Source organism: Pavona decussata, unplaced genomic scaffold, assembly GCF_977016875.1.
Source record: "Pavona decussata unplaced genomic scaffold, jaPavDecu1.1 SCAFFOLD_186, whole genome shotgun sequence".
Taxonomy (NCBI): Eukaryota; Metazoa; Cnidaria; class Anthozoa; order Scleractinia; family Agariciidae; genus Pavona; species Pavona decussata.
Window position 1 is genome coordinate 2,972,907 of NW_028145595.1, and position 17,380 is coordinate 2,990,286.

Here is a 17,380-nt window from a genome sequence, read left to right on the forward strand (position 1 = left end):
GAGTTGTTATTCTATTTAACAATACATTTGAATATGTGCTGCACAATGTAATTAGCGATCAACAAGGCAGATATATCGTATTAGATATTTCCATTTTTCAGCAACGTTGCACTTTGGTTACTCTGTATGGTCCGAACACTGACTCGCCCGAATTTTTTACAAACCTGAAAGAAAATCTGATCAATTGGGAACTGTCAAATCAACCTATTATATTATGCGGGGACTGGAACGTGGTGCTAAATTACCATAATGACACGATAAATTACTCAAAGGAAAACAATCCGAAGGCTCAAAAATCTGTGCTGGATTTAATCGATACTTTCGAGTTGGGCGATGTCTATAGAGACCAGGAACCAACTGGACGTAGTTATACTTGGAGTGCGTACAGTAATTTAAAACAAGCAAGACTCGATTATTTTCTTTTGTCTACTGATTTAACCGGTCTAGTGGAGTCAATTCAAACCAATGCTGGCTATCGCACGGATCACTCGTTAGTAGTTATGAATATGATTTTTACACATCAGGAAAGGGGCAGAGGGTTCTGGAAATTCAATAATTCTCTACTGTCAGATCCGGCATATGTGAAACTTGTCAAGGATTGTATAAATGAGACTGTAGATGAATACAAAATTAATGGTGACATAGAAAATCCACAGTCCCATACTTTTTCCATTAATGACCAACTTTTGTTTGAAACACTTAAGCTTCAAATTCGGGGTAAAACTATTTCTTATGCAGCATGGAAGAAAAAAGAGCAAAATAAGACTGAAAATTTTCTAGAAAAGGAAATAAATTTTCTTCAGCAGAGTTTAAATGAATCTCCCTGTGAAACAACCAAAAGGAAACTCGCCCAAAAACAGAATGAGTTACAAGAACTGAGAGAGCATAAAATGCGTGGTATAGTTATAAGGTCAAAAGCTAATTGGATAACTAGGGGTGAAAAAAGCACTAAATACTTCTTGAATCTGGAGAAAAGACATTACACAAACAAATTAATTCCTAAGCTAGTTTTAGAGGATGCTACCGAAATCACAGACCAAAAAGATATAATTAGGGAGCAGGAGCGTTTTTATGAAAAGCTTTATACCTCCAGGAAAACTGAATTCAGGGCTGATCATTCTGCCACATTTTTCAATCAAGATAATATAAGGGTGAAGTTGACTCCTGAAGAAAAGGACTCTTGTGAGGGTAACATTTCTGCTAAAGAATGTTTAGATGCCCTAAAAGCTATGGGTGATGGAAAAAGTCCTGGGATGGACGGTTTTACCGTGGAATTTTATAAATTTTTTTGGAATGACCTCAGCCATTATTTAGTGCGTTCAATTAATTTCTCATATAGCATTGGCGAAATGTCGGTCACTCAGAGAAGCGCGCTTATAACTACCTTACCTAAACCAAATAAGACAAAGTTCTATCTGAAAAATTGGAGGCCGATATCTTTACTTGGAGTTGATTATAAAATAGCTTCAGCTGTTGTCGCAAATCGTATTAAGAAGGTTCTCCCATCCATCATTTCACACACCCAAAAAGGCTTTTTAAAAAACAGGTCTATGGCCGAAAACACAAGGCTAATTTATGATATTATAGATAAACTAAATTCTAACAACGAAGAGGGCTTACTGTTATTAATTGATTTTGAAAAAGCATTCGATTCGGTAGAATGGGACTTTCTTGACGGAGCCTTAAAGTTTTTTAATTTCGGAGAGTCTATAAGGCGGTGGGTTAAAACCTTTTACAAAAATATTAATAGCTCCATTTTATACAATGGTCATTGCTCCAATTCTTTTTCGGTCTCAAGAGGTGTTAGACAGGGAGACCCCCTGTCACCATACCTTTTTATTATTTGTGCTGAACTTCTCGCAGATGCAATAAAACAAAACGGTCAAATTAAGGGCATCACTGTTAATAATGAAGAATTTTTACTTGGACAGTATGCGGATGACACTTTTTTCCTTTTAGATGGAACTGAAACTTCATTCTCCCAATGCCTAGACACCTTGGAGCTCTTTGGAGAGTGCTCAGGTCTGAAGGTGAATGTAGAAAAAACTAAGGCGGTATGGCTGGGTAGTAAGAGATTCTCGAAGGTCATATTACTTCCGGAGAAAAATTTAGCATGGGTATTTAATGAACCTTTTGACATCCTAGGGATAACTTTTTTTGTTGAAACCCAGCAAATAGTGGAGTACAATTACAAAATAAAGCTACAGGAGGTCAGAAAACTTTTAGACTCGTGGTCCTGGAGACTTTTGAGTATCATAGGCAAAATACAGGTAATTAAGTCTCTCGCAGTATCTAAATTTGTTCATCTCTTAACAACACTTCCTACTCCAAATGCCTTTTTTCTTAAAGAATTAGAAACACTCTTCTTCTCCTTTATCTGGGATGGAAAGAGTGATAAAATAGCAAGGAAAACAATCATTAATGATGTAGATGATGGGGGATTGAAGATGACCGATATTCGATCATTTGCCAAGGTTCTGAAGATCTCCTGGGTTAAGAAAGTGTGGGACGTAAATTATCAGGCAGACTGGAAAAGGCTCCTGCTTTCCGATCACCTTTACTGGAATGATGTCTGGTTACTAAACAAAAGATCATTATCACGCCTGGCTTGCTCTTTTGGGACAAATACTTTCTGGAGGAATGTAGTTGAATCATGGGCAGATTATGTTCAGGAAACTGTAGAAGCCGGTGACCTTCTGTCACAGCCACTATGGAATAATGTCTTTATTAAGATAAAAAATAAACCTGTGTTTTATAAGTCGTGGTACAAAAAAGATTTACGTTACGTCAATGATCTTGTAGACGAATCCGGCATTTTTATGTCACCAACCAAATTGATTAATAAGTTTAGCCTAACTTGTACCTTTTTACAAGCTTATGGTATTATGTGCGCAATTCCAAGTTCATGGAAGTCAAAGATTAGAGAGTTTGGTAAACGGTTACCTGTGGTCAAATCCCAAAATATAGATAGGTTATTTAAGACAAAAAAGGTGACCAGCTTTACTTATGACGCTTTGCGAAAATCGGTTGCCACACAGCCAACTAAGGTGCAGCGTAAATGGAATAAATATCTACCATCTCCTGTAGAGGATTGGTCTACCTATTACAGTATCCCTTTCTTATGCACGAGTGCTAGTAAGCTGAGAAGCTTTCAATATAGGATATTCCATAGAATTATTGCCACAAATGTATTGTTAATGAAAATGGGTATTAAGGATCACGATAATTGCTTTTTTTGTGACAGTAAACCTGAAACCATAGAGCACCTTTTTTGGTACTGTGACCGGATATCCCACCTCTGGATCGCCCTCGCAAATTGGATCTGGTCGGTAACAGACATTGAAATAGAATTTTCTCTTGAATCTGTTCTCTTGGGCTATACAAACTGTATGCCTTATAAGAATGCGATTAATTGTATTATTTTAGTAGTCAAGTTTTTCATATACAAATGCAAAATGGAAGGACGTGAACCCGATTTCGCTGGCGTACAGAGCTACGTTAAGTTTCATTACAATATTGAAAAATTTGCACGTGACTTTTCTCATCACGATAAAATTTTAAGTAAGTGGAAACCGATGAAAAAATTATTTTGTCAATAAATGATGTAATGTGCTGTAATGTAAGTAGAATAAGCATTGTACCGTATTTTAAGTTGAGTAAGTATTGTAATGTAAGTAATGTAAGTTGTATCTTGAAAGTAGAGTTATTGTAAGGTTAGTGGTGTAAGAGATCTGTATTGTAAGTAATGTAAGCAGTTTTTGTGTTTTGCAAATTAAAAAAAAAAAAAAAAAAAAAAAAAAGCACTCAACTACTCGGACCTACCTATAAATGTAAGACTTGTTCTTGCCTATTAATACTACATTCGTTGACACATAAGACTTAATTGTCATTAGTGCAATCCTCTTGCATTGCAAAGCACTATAGGTGTTCAATTTTCAACCAAAAATAACTCACAAGTACAAATCCCTCCACCGCGCTAGATTTGAATCATATAATTTCACCATAGTAGGTGCTGAAAGCCAGACATACACAACTAAAGGCCATGCAAAGAAATCTAGCATTTGTCGCAAAGGAATGGCTTCACAGCGAAGGAAAGGTAACTGTGTTTTCTGTAAAAATTGTAAGGAAATGACAATTCCTGTGTTGGTTGATATCTTTGCCTTGTGAAAGAGAACTTTGAGTTAACATCCATAATAAGTATTCACCGAAGGAGACGCAAGGTTTGCCTCATTGTCGTGGCTTCTTTTTCATTTCTGATCTTTTTACAAACGAAATTGGTCTCAATTTAGGTAAGGAAATGACAGTTTTCAGAATATCATGGTCAGGAAGATTTTACGTTTTAAGAAAAGTCCTGTTTTTTGATATTTTTACTTCACAGCGAAGGAAAGGTAACTGTGTTTTCTGTAAAAATTGTAAGGTTGTAATTGGTCTCAATTTAGGTAAGGAAATGACAGTTTTCAGAATATCATGGTCAGGAAGATTTTACGTTTTAAGAAAAGTCCTGTTTTTTGATATTTTTACTTCACAGCGAAGGAAAGGTAACTGTGTTTTCTGTAAAAATTGTAAGGAAATGACAATTCCTGTGTTGGTTGATATCTTTGCCTTGTGAAAGAGAACTTTGAGTTAACATCCATAATAAGTATTCACCGAAGGAGACGCAAGGTTTGCCTCATTGTCGTGGCTTCTTTTTCATTTCTGATCTTTTTACAAACGAAATTGGTCTCAATTTAGGTAAGGAAATGACAGTTTTCAGAATATCATGGTCAGGAAGATTTTACGTTTTAAGAAAAGTCCTGTTTCTTGATATTTACTGGAATGATGTAATCGTAATTACTATGCTTCTCTGAAAAATAATCCTTCCAAGCAATTGCGGAGCTAGAATTTTGTAAAAATTGTGAAAAATTTGGTTACCATGGCAACGTCAAATGTCAAGATCATTTACCGACCATACTGATTTGTTCCAAGGCAAGTTTTCAAAATAGTTCCTAAGTTTGGTGGTGTTTGCTTGCATGTTAAAAAAGTTAAAAAGTTATAAAGGTTCAAAGTCAAAGCGGGCAGAATCCCCCCCCCCCCTCCCCCGGCCTAGAAAGGGTTTAAAACAGGTGTCTAGAATAGAAACCACAGTAGGATGCCAGTTTTGAGTAGTGGGGCTCGTGTGTTTTAGCAAAAATAACATTTAACGAGAACAATGGTGTACACTTAAAGGTGCAAACATAAAAAAGTCCCTTAGACCTAAAGATGGAGACATGAAATCTAAATGAAACTGACATCTATTCAACGGGTAAGAATACCTTTGCAAAAAAAGATGCTTCTTTATTTTAACAGAGTTCAAACTTCTCAAAAATGATCAAACTTCAAAACTGGCTCATTTTTGACCAAAAACCCCTGAACCTACCCCTTGGGAAAAGTCGATTTTGGACTCAATGCAAATATTCTTTTAAAGGCTTCCAATCGAATCAGTGTGCCCGAGAACGTCCCCTGAGACACTTTTTAGGCTTCCCAAGGGACCAGGGACAAAGAAATAGCCCTCAATAGATAAAGTCAGGATGAGAGTTAAACAGAAAAGTATTTTTCAGGGCGTTATTTGCACTTAAAATTGATTCCCAAGGGAGTTTTATGATATACCGAGATCCCTAGGAACATAAACAAGTAAAAAATGCCGACTTAAAATTTGGTAATATTTGACCAAAAACCCTGGTCCTACCCTTTGGAAAAATGTCGATTTTCGGACGCAAGAAAATATTCTTTTAAAAGCTTCCAATGGAATCAGTGTGTCCTAAAACGTCCTCTGAGACATGTTTTAGGCCTCCCAAGGGACCAGCGACAAAAAGTAGCCCACTCTTTGTCAGTTTGCTATCTTTTTGCTCGTCTTCGTCTTCGATTGGATTCTTATATTCCTTGACCAACTTGGAAAAGCTCTCCAAGGAACGGAATTAGAGCCTGATGGTGGTTCCTTTAAGGGTTTTTTTTTCTTAGTCTTGGACTGACCCACTTGTCCCAAATGTCAAAGGACTTGTCCCGCGCTAAGCAATCCAAACCTGTTCCATGTGAGTACAACTCTTGGAGTATAATATGGACGTGCCTCGTGTTGTTAAGTGCTTTTGCGACAGGTGATTCCCCACCCGCAATGTGACGCTGGAACCTATAGAACTGGCCAAGGGATTTCTCTCGAAGACTGTGGTGCATTTCGGCTTGTTGGTAATAGCTAGTCCTCCCATTTAGCATCGCTTTTTCGGCTTGCTGCTTCTTCTTCAATGCCCTAAGAATCTGAGCCGAATGTTGACATGTCGTCTACGTCTATTTGATCCTTTTCGAAAAACCTTTTCCTGAGCAGGGTCGTATTCAGGGTCGTCTTCGGAACTCTTTGACTTAGATTCCTAACTCTCAGAACAGTCGGTAGATTCTGTTTCCGTACCAACATTGCCGTCTTTGTCGCTCTTTCTCTTTCTTTTTTTTGGTGAGCGCAGTGACATCAGTTACAACCTCTCTGCCTTTCTCTTTTTTATCAAATTTATTATTATCAGTTTCAGTAAAACAAAACCCTTCACTGAGAACTGGGGTATAGAAACTTATGTATCCAATCTTGCAAGGTTTTCAACTGCCCGAGTCTTCGGTTCCAACTGCGACAGTGCCAATATGCAATGCCCCCAGTAGCGTGCTTGCATTACGTTTCATTGGCTTATCTTGGCTTTACTAAATTATTTCATTCTTTTGAAGGACAAGGAAAAAATTCCACCTCAGATTGCCCTTTATAACAATCAATTGAATGCGCGGAAAAAGCCATTTAACTATCATGTTCGAATTCGTATACAGGAGTAGTTTTAACTTTAATTTGTTGATTTCATTTAGGCACAGCTTTGCAATTATTATTTAGTTGTATTGTGTAAAATATAATCAGGGGCACCCAACGACAGTCTTCTATCAGATCCTTTGACACGCTATTTTAGGCTATCCGGAGTACCTTTAAAGCTCTGTAAGTTCATTTCAGGCCGCGCTATAATATTTTTATCTGTTCGGGCATTCTAGGGGAACTTGATTCTTTTCGAAATTACTAGGGCATTTTTGTCCTTCTTCCGAAAACCTTAGGTCTTATTTACTTTCCGAAAATCTTAGCTGACCTTTTTTCGCTATCCGAAACGACATTTTTATCAATCCAAAAACACTTTTAAGGCCTTAAATTTCCTATATCACGAACGTTCGAGGTGTAAATTCCCTACAGAAAATTGCAGGGGATTAAGGGCCTTTCGAACAGATGATTTACCGAAACAATCCGTTGGGTGCCCCTGATATAATCACATCCAACGTATTTTACTATTAGTCTATATTTATTGCCAGGGTCTATAATGATATCAGCTCTTACTTTTGCCAAAAACTGAACGAGAAAACCTATTGTAAATAATGGCATCTTACTGGATGAAAGCTGACCAATCGTTGATTTGAAACGGGCCATAATTTTATCAAAAAGCACTGAATGAAGATAATGTTAGTCAGAAATTACTACAAACAGGTAAGTCGTTGCAACTAGTGTCTTTATTAATGATTCCCCATCAAAAAGAAAAAATGTTCCTGTAAGGAAATGACAATGTAAGGAGAATGCAATTTGTGGTAAGGAAATGAAATTGTCATTTCCTTACTTGTAAGGAAATGACAAAATTGAGGTAAGGAAATGACACTTTTTTGTAAGGAAATGACATTGTCATTTCCTTACTGTAAGGAAATGACAATTTTCTTGTAAGGAAATGACACTGTCATTTCCTTACTGTAAGGAAATGACAATTTTCTTGTAAGGAAATGACACTGTCATTTCCTTACTGTAAGGAAATGACAATTTTCTTGTAAGGAAATGACGAAAAGTAAGGAAATGACAGTAAGGAAATGACGGAGGAACATCATCATTATCATTATCATTATCATTATCATTATCATTATCATTATCATTATCATTATCATTATCATTATCATTATCATTATCATTATCATTATCATTATCATTATCATTATCATTATCATTATCATTATCATTATCATTATCATTATCATTATCATTATCATTATCATTATTATTATTATTATTATTATTATTATAAAATGGCAGTAAAAACTTCTGGATGCCCAGATTACCTAAACAATGATTGGGCGGCCAGCCGTAGCCAATCAATGTAACGACCATAGTCCATACAATTAAACTCCGAACTTCTAATCATAAAAATCCTAGCAATTAAATTCTACAACTATTTACCATCCATAAAATCCTCAATCTAAATACTAAAAGTTCTGTTAATCGCGATGAAAACACTTAAAAAATAAATAAAAATAAAAGTGTAATAAAACGCCTAATGTCCACTATTTCAAAAGCTTAAAGCGCCTGGCAATGTTGAGTGAGCTTGTGATAAATGATTTCTGTATCTGTATCTGCATTATTATTATTATTATTATTATTATTATTATTATTATTATTATTATTACTATTATTATTATTATTATTATTATTTAATTTCGAATCACCGGTTTACTCTCAAATCTCGTTCGCGATACTATCGTTAAGATAACTTCTTATACAAGGGGAAGGAGAGTTTTAAAGCTTAAAGAAGTCTCCACAACGTAAAACCAAGGAAAGGCCCTTGAGGCCACAACATCAGTGATTAATGAGATTAGGTACACTTGATGTTCTTAACGCTTGTTTCAACAACTTTTGTACATATTTTTAGCAACCTTGCTTTTGTATTTTTTTTTTCTCATTTTGTAAAGTGCCTTAGAACTTTTCGACAATTGTACTTTTCGTACAATCGGTGTTTTTTTTTTTTTTTTTTATTTAGTTTTGGTCAGCGAAGCTTTACTATATTATTTAATATTCCATTCTTATGAAATGCATAGAAAATAGATGATGAGACAATTCTTTGTTTCATTGTTACTTATTTTACAATACAATACAATTCAATTTTAATGGACTTTATTTTAAGAGGGTAGCACATGACAGTAAGGAAACTGATACTCCAGTGGCCCTCTATTAAATAAAAAAACTGAAGACATAAACAACTAAACGATTACTTACAATTAGAAATGTTATAAAACACTAGAATAAAATAGAAATTTTGAAAGAGTAATTTTGAATTGCGAGTAAAGTTTAAGAAATCCCAGGTTGTATTAGCATCGGATTCATTGCAACGATCTGCATGACGATTCTTTAGATCATACGATCGATATTTCATATTTTACCTTACGAGCCAAGACGACACTTTTGGTAAATGCTACCTACAAGATTTAACAAGCAGCTTAAACCTAAATCTATATAATAGTTTGTTTGCCTGTGTCGGCATTGTAGGAATAAAGAACGCGGATGATTCGTTGTATTAGAGATTTCCACGCGATAAGACGGAGATTTTTAAGGAGTTCATCATGAATGTAGCTACTGAATCACCAAAATAGTATGAGACATGAATGGGATATGAATTGGAAATGAATTGCGGACAAGTATTCACAGCTTTTTTTTACTTAAGATAGAAAAAAAATTAAAGTACAATATATGCAAGATTTAATTGCTTACTTCTGTTTTAAGTCCCAAATTTCGGTGCTTTTTTTCTTTAAGATATCAGCATAGAGTTCAGAGAGCTCTTTGTGTTCCTTTTTCTCTTTGTTTAACCTAAAAAAGGAAACAGTCAAAACGGTTAGTAAGGAGTACATATAAATGATTACAAACGCTAAACTAATTAATGGAAGAATTGATGAACAACTAAAATGACAACAGGAAGCAAAACAGGAAGCACAAACTGCATGAACAGAGTTACTGTACATGTACATGCTGTTTGGATCGAGTAATTCGCCTAGACGTCGAGAAGATGAGAACGTTTGTTCGAAGATTATGACGTTAACGTGCGTATTTATAGGTTGTTGTCGCCTCTTAAGGTCTACCTAGTTTTTCCTCACGTCACGTATTACCACTTAGGAGCGGCTTGCTGTAAATATCAACTATACCCATGCAAGATAGAAAAATTCGATTTTTTCAAACTTTGCCATATTACAGTCAACCCAAGTCACGCGTGAACAACATTTTTGAAATTTGAACGGAGTTTTGAAATTTACATGTCAGTTTTGAAAATCGCCAACGAGATTTCAGAGTTCCTGTATAAATTTCCCTAGCTTATTGACGCCATAAAGCTATGAATTTTTCTTTACATTGCAAAATTTAATATTTCAAGAATAACAATTGTTTCCCAAGTATTTTGAATCTTTTTTTCAGTTAGGCCCGGTTCAAACGTCGCATTTCACATGTGCCGAATAAAACTCGAGAATTAACTGCATGTGAAATGCGACGTTTGAATCAATTAAATTCGACAGTTTCGAATTAAATTCGACTTATGTCGAATCTGCGACTAAAACAGTCGAATATTCGACTCAAGTTCGGCATTTGATTCAGACGTCGCATTTCAAATGTGCCGAATATAATACATAAATTATAGTAAATCATTATTATTCATTTTGTAACCACAATCCGTAAATGCCATGCGCAGAAGATTATAAACAGCACTCATTCTCGTCCCCAGAGCCCCAACGTTTTTTTTTTTCTTAATTAATGAACAAGTGGCTCTGGGTCCATCCAAAAATATCTTTTTTTCATTGGCTGTCGAAAACCTGATGCGCTATAAGGTGAAAAATGCTACGCTTCTGCGCATTTGTCTTTACTTCCTAATACTGAGGAGTACTGAGCAATAATAATACTGAGCAAGCGCAATGGTAATTTATCACACTGAGCGTGCGCTACCGGATGTTGTGAAATTCACGACATCCGGTAATGGCTGTTACCAGGGCCTACGATCCAACCGCTGACCAAAAGATCGTAGGCTCTGGGAACGAGGATGAAACAGCACTTTGAAAAAATGGCGGGAAGCGAAGGAATGTGCAGTTAAAAACAAAATATAATTGTTTGACGTGTAGCAATTATTATTGTATGAGGCGCTCGGTGTTGGAAAATGAAAAGGACACTCCTGGGTGGAAAGGAGGAAAATCTGTGGCATATCGTGAGACGTGCTTCAATGAAACGATGAAAAAGGGCGTGTCGAGTGAAGGCCAAGACGAGTCATCTTGGCTTTAACTCGACCCGCGCCTTTTCAGCACAATGTTGGCAATAAAGATATTACTGCAAACAAACCGCATTCGTCAACTGGTTGCTCGGAAACAAAATCATTAAAGGCGGACGGAGTTAAATTCGGCACCATTAAATTCGACGTCTGAGTCAAATGCCGCATTTAATTATTTTAGTCGACTAAAATAAGAGTTATATTCGGCACATGTGAAATGCGACGTTTGAACCGGGCCTTAATGCGTCTTTTTCGGAACGATTTCCAGAGAAATGTCCAACATTCCATTCACACGTCGGACATTACAAAGAGAAATTCGAATGTTCATTTCATTCTTGGAAATACTGTTCACGCGTGACCTGGGTTGACTGTAAAGAGCTTTGTTAGCTTGTTACAAAAATTGAACTTTGAAGTTGTTTGGATTTTTATTTTCTTGTCGAGACGAGGTTTAGTAATTTCCTCTCCAGCGCCCGAAATCAGTCCTGAAAGTACATTTTTATCGAAGGTTAGCAAACCAAAACGGAAACCGTACCAGCAGAAACCGAAAAATATCATTTTATCTTAGCTTTTATCGAAAATGTAGCTTGGGTAAATGAAACGCTCATTGATTGGCATGTTGACCCGCCATGTTGCAAGTATTGTATCCCACGGTGTATGCCATTTGCAGACTGCAGACTGCAGACTACAGACTGCAGACTGTTAATTGTAAAATAATACACATTAAAACAAAAGAATAAAAATGACGTCATCATCAATAAAGCAACGTCAAAAAGAAAAAAAATTGGAAAGCAGCCTTGTCCTGGGGCCCTGGGTACGAGGTTGATTTTTCCCGCGTAAAGTTACAACAGCCTCGTTCCCAAGTTGTCTTTGGCTGTACAGGTTCGAAAGAAATGGTTTCGACGGATTCAAGGTACGATTCTTTCTTTTTCTTCTTAATAGGTTATCGTTGTATGATAATAACAAGTAGCCGACTAATACTTGTCTATTAAGTAATTCTTCAGCAAAGAAAGTTCAGAATGCGGTGGGATATTGCACAAACTAGGAATGTCTTTTACCGACTTAGTATGCTTCCTTCAGAAAACAATAGCTCGGGTTCCCGATGAGAAAAAAAGAAACGAGCCATACCATCGCCGTGTTTTCTTTTACTTTCTTAGAAGCCTGGGAATAAGGGTGCCACAGGGTCCTCACAGTCACAAAAGCCTCCTCGAAATAAGGATTCCTTTGGAAATTAATCGTAAGATTCATAAAACTTTGTAAATTCACATAAACTGCAATTTAATTTACATACCTCAGAAAGACATGTAACAAGACGTCATTTTTAGCAAGTTTTGATGTTTTATCGATAAACTCCGGTCCTCATACTAATCATATACCTAATTTAGCTTAGGAGGCTGCAGTGAGTCTACTATGTCCTGTACGCAAATTACAAATGGTGAAAACAATTTACAGTCTGCAGTCTGCAGTCTGCGGTCTGCGGTATGCAGTCTGCAAATGTCATACACCGCTATTATCACGATTAATTTACATAAAAAAGCTTGACTCTGTGTTAAATGTACGTAAAAAGTCTTTTGTGTCCCTCAAAGCTCCGAGCGATATAACATCTCCCATATTTAACTAAAGTCATTACCAGGGAAAAACGACCATTTTTGTTGCGCTGTAACAAACCCTGACCCTAACGACATTTTGTACTTCCCTAACCTTGGAGTTCTAAATCAAAAACTATATCTATAAACAGTCACATTGGTTCTGACAAACTCTGTAGGTTAGATAAATGAGTACCCACTCCCCACTGCTCTCCCCACCCAACCCTCATCATCATCATCATCATCATTATTTATTTGCCTTACTAAAAAAAAGAAATCATTCAATTTACAAGTCAAGGTAATGGCGAGGAGACCCTCCCTGAATATGCACATTAAAGCTGACTTTTCTGCCGTTGTTTTATTTTGTTTCATTTTTTGTTTGTTTCTTTTTTTTTCCCCCGTTTCCATCTACATTTCACGTCTTTGGACGAGTATGTCGCTAAATCCATAAATTTTAACCGATTTGTTTAATTAAATCTTCGAGGAGGAGGAGGAGAAGAAGGGGGTAATTGAAGATATCTGTACTGAGATTCGAAGACAGCCTCCGGGTACCTGGTAGGCTACGGATTGTAGTGTTTTGGAACGGGCTGATTGATGGATGAAACGTTTGCAGTTTTCATGCAGAAGCAAATCTGCCACTCCACCAAAATTCTCTGTTCAACAAAGTTCTTCTCTAAAAGGCTCGAGATTACTATTTGCTTGATATGAGTCATTGATATGAATTGATATGAGTCATTACTTCGCCCTATTTTCCCAATTTTTGCCTGTAACGTTCAGTGCGGTAGATTTAGTATTATATTATTATCTTATAGGAGTGTTTGATATCGACAAAACACATCTTGAACTGACTATTTGTTCCAGGCACCGTGATCTGTTTAGGGTCAGATGGTGATCTAACAAAAAGAACTCTGCTGCTTCGAGTTCATGGTGTTCGCACTTAAGCAGAGAACGCGGTATTACCCTGTCCGTCGCCATTTTATCGTTTTCAATGTTTCAGAAAAAATAGAATAAAATAAAAAGGATGCTACTTAGCGAAACAGTTACAATGCATCACGCGAAAGTCAGCCCGATGTAGGTAATTGTGTAGCGCGCGCTACAGGAGTAATTGTTGTTTGCCATCCTTCGGACGTATAACTGAGGGATCCAAGTTACTTGAGAACCCTTTTCTGTTGGTGTTTGATATTACTAGAGTCAAACGTTCCGTTAGCGACCGCCCAAAATGTCGAGCGTAGGTGGTCTCTTACGGGAGGTGGTCGCTTACGAGAGGTGGTCTAAATTTTCAACTCATTAGCATAAGGAGACTCCAGAGGTTTCAGTAGCCAAAATAACGTTTTTCAACTTTCAGAAAATTATATTGCCAGTATAATTTCAGTATCCAATACGGCGAATGGCACAAGTCTATTTCAGGACACCTCCGATTGTGACATTCATGTCCCCTGAACTACCCAAGAATGTACATGTAATAATGTTACAGAGGTAAATTGTCCAACTTCTGACAGGGGATAGATATGAAGACTTTTGTCGCATATGTGACAAGTGGTCGCTTACGAGTGGTAAAAAAAAATTCTAAAAATGGTCGCGGTCGCCTACAAGAGGTGGTCGCTTACGAGAGGTTCCAACTTTAGTGATTTGACTGGGGATATTTTGGAATCTTGGCTCAAAAGAGGTGGTCGCTTACGAGGGGTGGTTGCAAGGGGAGGTTCGACTGTATGAGGGAAAGGCCACAGTATAACATCGGACAAAGTGCGTAACAAATACGTGGGAAGCCTGTGCCTCGCTGTTATAGTGTAACTAGGAAACAGTTTTGAATTTGAATGAATGTTTCGTATACGCATCGACTAAATCTGCTAAAATGTTGCAATTATCTCATACAGATAACCTCGACTGAGGTAAGAAGTACTTCAAGATATTGAGTTTCCAGAATTTGTCATAAGTTTTCCTCAAGTTGTTTGTCGATAATGATTTATCAACTGATATAATGTTGCGTGCATTCCTAGGCTTCGCAATTTAAAATAAGCATTACAAAAAACTACGAAAATGGTCATTTTACCTTGATATTGATTTACACAGACGAAAACTGACATCGCACATCATTTAATGCACCATCTAACAGTTTTTGGATAACCTTTTGCGATAGTGGGAAGTGCTCGCGGCGTGGAAGGTCAAAACTAACTAGCTTGAGCACTTTGGTTTGAAGACTGCAGACACTCGCAGAATTTGTCATTTCATTTATCCAGGCTAGTTTCTCGACAAAAGCTAAGACAAATCATACTTTTAGTTGGAATAATAGCTTCGATAGGCAAACCCATGTATTACACACGTTTTCGAGAAATGTTTGTCAGTTTATATAACCTGATATGTGGTTGTGGCATTGTGTAAACAAATCAAAATGAAACCGCTACACTTACAATTGGTAACAAAAATGGTCGTTTCGCACTGGTATTGACTTACATGTGGGATATAATATATCGTCCGGATATTTGATGGACACAAAAGACCTTTTACGTACATTTAACACAGAGTTGGACTTTTTTATATAAATTAACCGTGATAATACTCGCAACATGGCGGGTCAAAATGCCAATCAATTAGCGTGAGTGTCTTGTTTTCAACACGCTCTCACAATTTGCCGTTTCATTTACCCAAGCTACATTTTCGATAAAAGCTAAGATAAAATGATACTTTTGGCGGTAATAATAGTTTTGATAGGTAAATCCATGTACCAGATCGATTTTTTTTGCCCACGAATCTGGCCAAAATTGAACGTCACGCAATACTTCCGCGAGGCATAATTTTGGAAATTCCATAAAAAAATTCAGGATCGAAATTCATTAAGACCTAACAGCTCTAAATCGCCCTTGAAGGATGATATTTTAATGCCATGCATCAGTTTTTGCTGGTACGGTTTCCGTTTTGGTTTTGCTAACCTTCGATAAAAGTGTAATTTCAGGACCGATTTCGGGCGCAGTGAGAGGAAATTACTAAACCTCGTCTCGACAAGAAAATAAAAATCCAAACAACTTCAAAGTTCAATTTTTGTAACAAGTCAGCAAAGCCCTTTAATATGGCAAAGTTTGAGAAAATCGAATTTTTCTATCTTGCATGGGTACAGTTGACATTTACAGCAAGCCGCTCTTAGTATGGCACTTTTGCAGGGCCTCAGAATCTATAAGACTAGCGCTTTTAATACACACTAAGGCTTAGTTTATCGAACATTCTACAAGATCGGTGTAAGGGCCGTAATATGTGCAATTCTTAGTTTTTGTAACAGAAATTGCGATATTTATTTCAATCTTAATTTTTTACATTAAGTTTTTTTATGTTCACTTAATTGTTACTTAGGTGTTCCCTATTAGCGGAGGGATCTCCCTCTGTTAAATACTTTTAGACACTTTTGTAAAGTTCCCTGGTGAAAAACCTCACAGGATCTTCAAGGATCTTTAAAGATCTTCAAAGACCTGCCAAAGATCTTTAAAGATAAAGATCCTCAAAGGATCCTTATAGGATCTTTGAAGATCCTCCAAAGATCTTCAAAGATCCTGCATATGCAAGATCTTGTTATACTATCTGCAAAGATCCTCAAGGAATTGGTAAGGATCTTGCAAGGATCTTTGTAAGATCCTTGCAAAGATTCCTGCAAAGATCTTTGCAAGGATCCTTCAAGATCCTCAAAGATTTGATGAGGATCTTTGAAGAATCTTTCAAAGATCCTTTTAAAGATCTTGCAAAGATCTTTGCAAGGATCCTTCAGGATCCTCAAGGATTTAATGAAGATCTTTGAAGAATCTTACAAAGATCCTTTGAAAGATCTTGCAAAGATCTTTGCCAGGATCTTCAAGAATTTAATGAGGATCTTTAAAGAATCTTAGAAAGATCCTTTTAAAGATCTTGCAAAGATCTTTGCCAGGATCCTCAAGGATTTAATGAGGATCTTTAAAGAATCTTAGAAAGATCCTTTTGAAGATCCTGCAAAGATCTTTGCCAGGATCCTCAAGGATTTAATGAGGATCTTTGAAGAATCTTTAAAAGATCCTTTCAAAGATCTTGCAAGAGATCTTTGCCAAAATCTTCAACAATTTAATAAGGATCCTTCGAAGATCTTGCAAAGATCTTTGTCAGGATCCTTAGGGCTCCTAAAGGATTTTTAAATTAAGCTGAATTATCTTTGACGGATCTTAAAAGGATCCTTGATAGTAAGGATCTTGCAAAGACCTTTGCCAGGATCCTTCATGAGCTTCAAGGATTTAATGAGGATGTTTGCAAGACCCCTATGATAAATAGAAAAAAAATGTGATGGAAAATAAAAGGCCATTACACTTGCAATTACAGTGTAGGCATTTGGTAATTTATTTTATTAATCAATAAGACCGTTTATTCAAATACACTTCGCAGTCCAAAGACTGAATTGCGTGTACAAATAATTAAATTGTATGAAACTGAAAAACGTAAATATATATACAAAATATAGAAAAAATTTAATAATTACAGGTAACATATAATAAAGAAGAATGCATAGAACTCTGCGAGAGGAAAAAGGACATTATTTAAAAAACTACATACTACTACTAATGACTAACAATAAAAGCGTTCTTTTAACGATTGGTCTTGCACACCGGAATTATAAAACGGTTATTGCTCCTAAGCTTGTGGGATGAAAGGGCAGGTGGAGGCAGCAAATTTGAGCGTTTGTGGTTTCTTGATGAAGATATAGAGTTAAAATAG

General features: G+C 36.5%; 1 protein-coding gene across 4 annotated transcripts in view; it reads right to left on the reverse strand.

The window, feature by feature from the left end:
* The window catches only part of LOC146462731 (uncharacterized), a 67,396-nt gene that overhangs the window by 20,240 nt on the left and 29,776 nt on the right, over positions 1–17,380 (reverse strand). For all 4 annotated transcript variants that reach the window (XM_085085513.1, XM_085085514.1, XM_085085512.1 and 1 more), the window contains one exon: positions 9,545–9,640. In XM_085085513.1, coding sequence (XP_084941639.1) covers positions 9,545–9,640 — 96 coding nt within the window. The remainder of the gene's footprint in view (positions 1–9,544; positions 9,641–17,380) is intronic.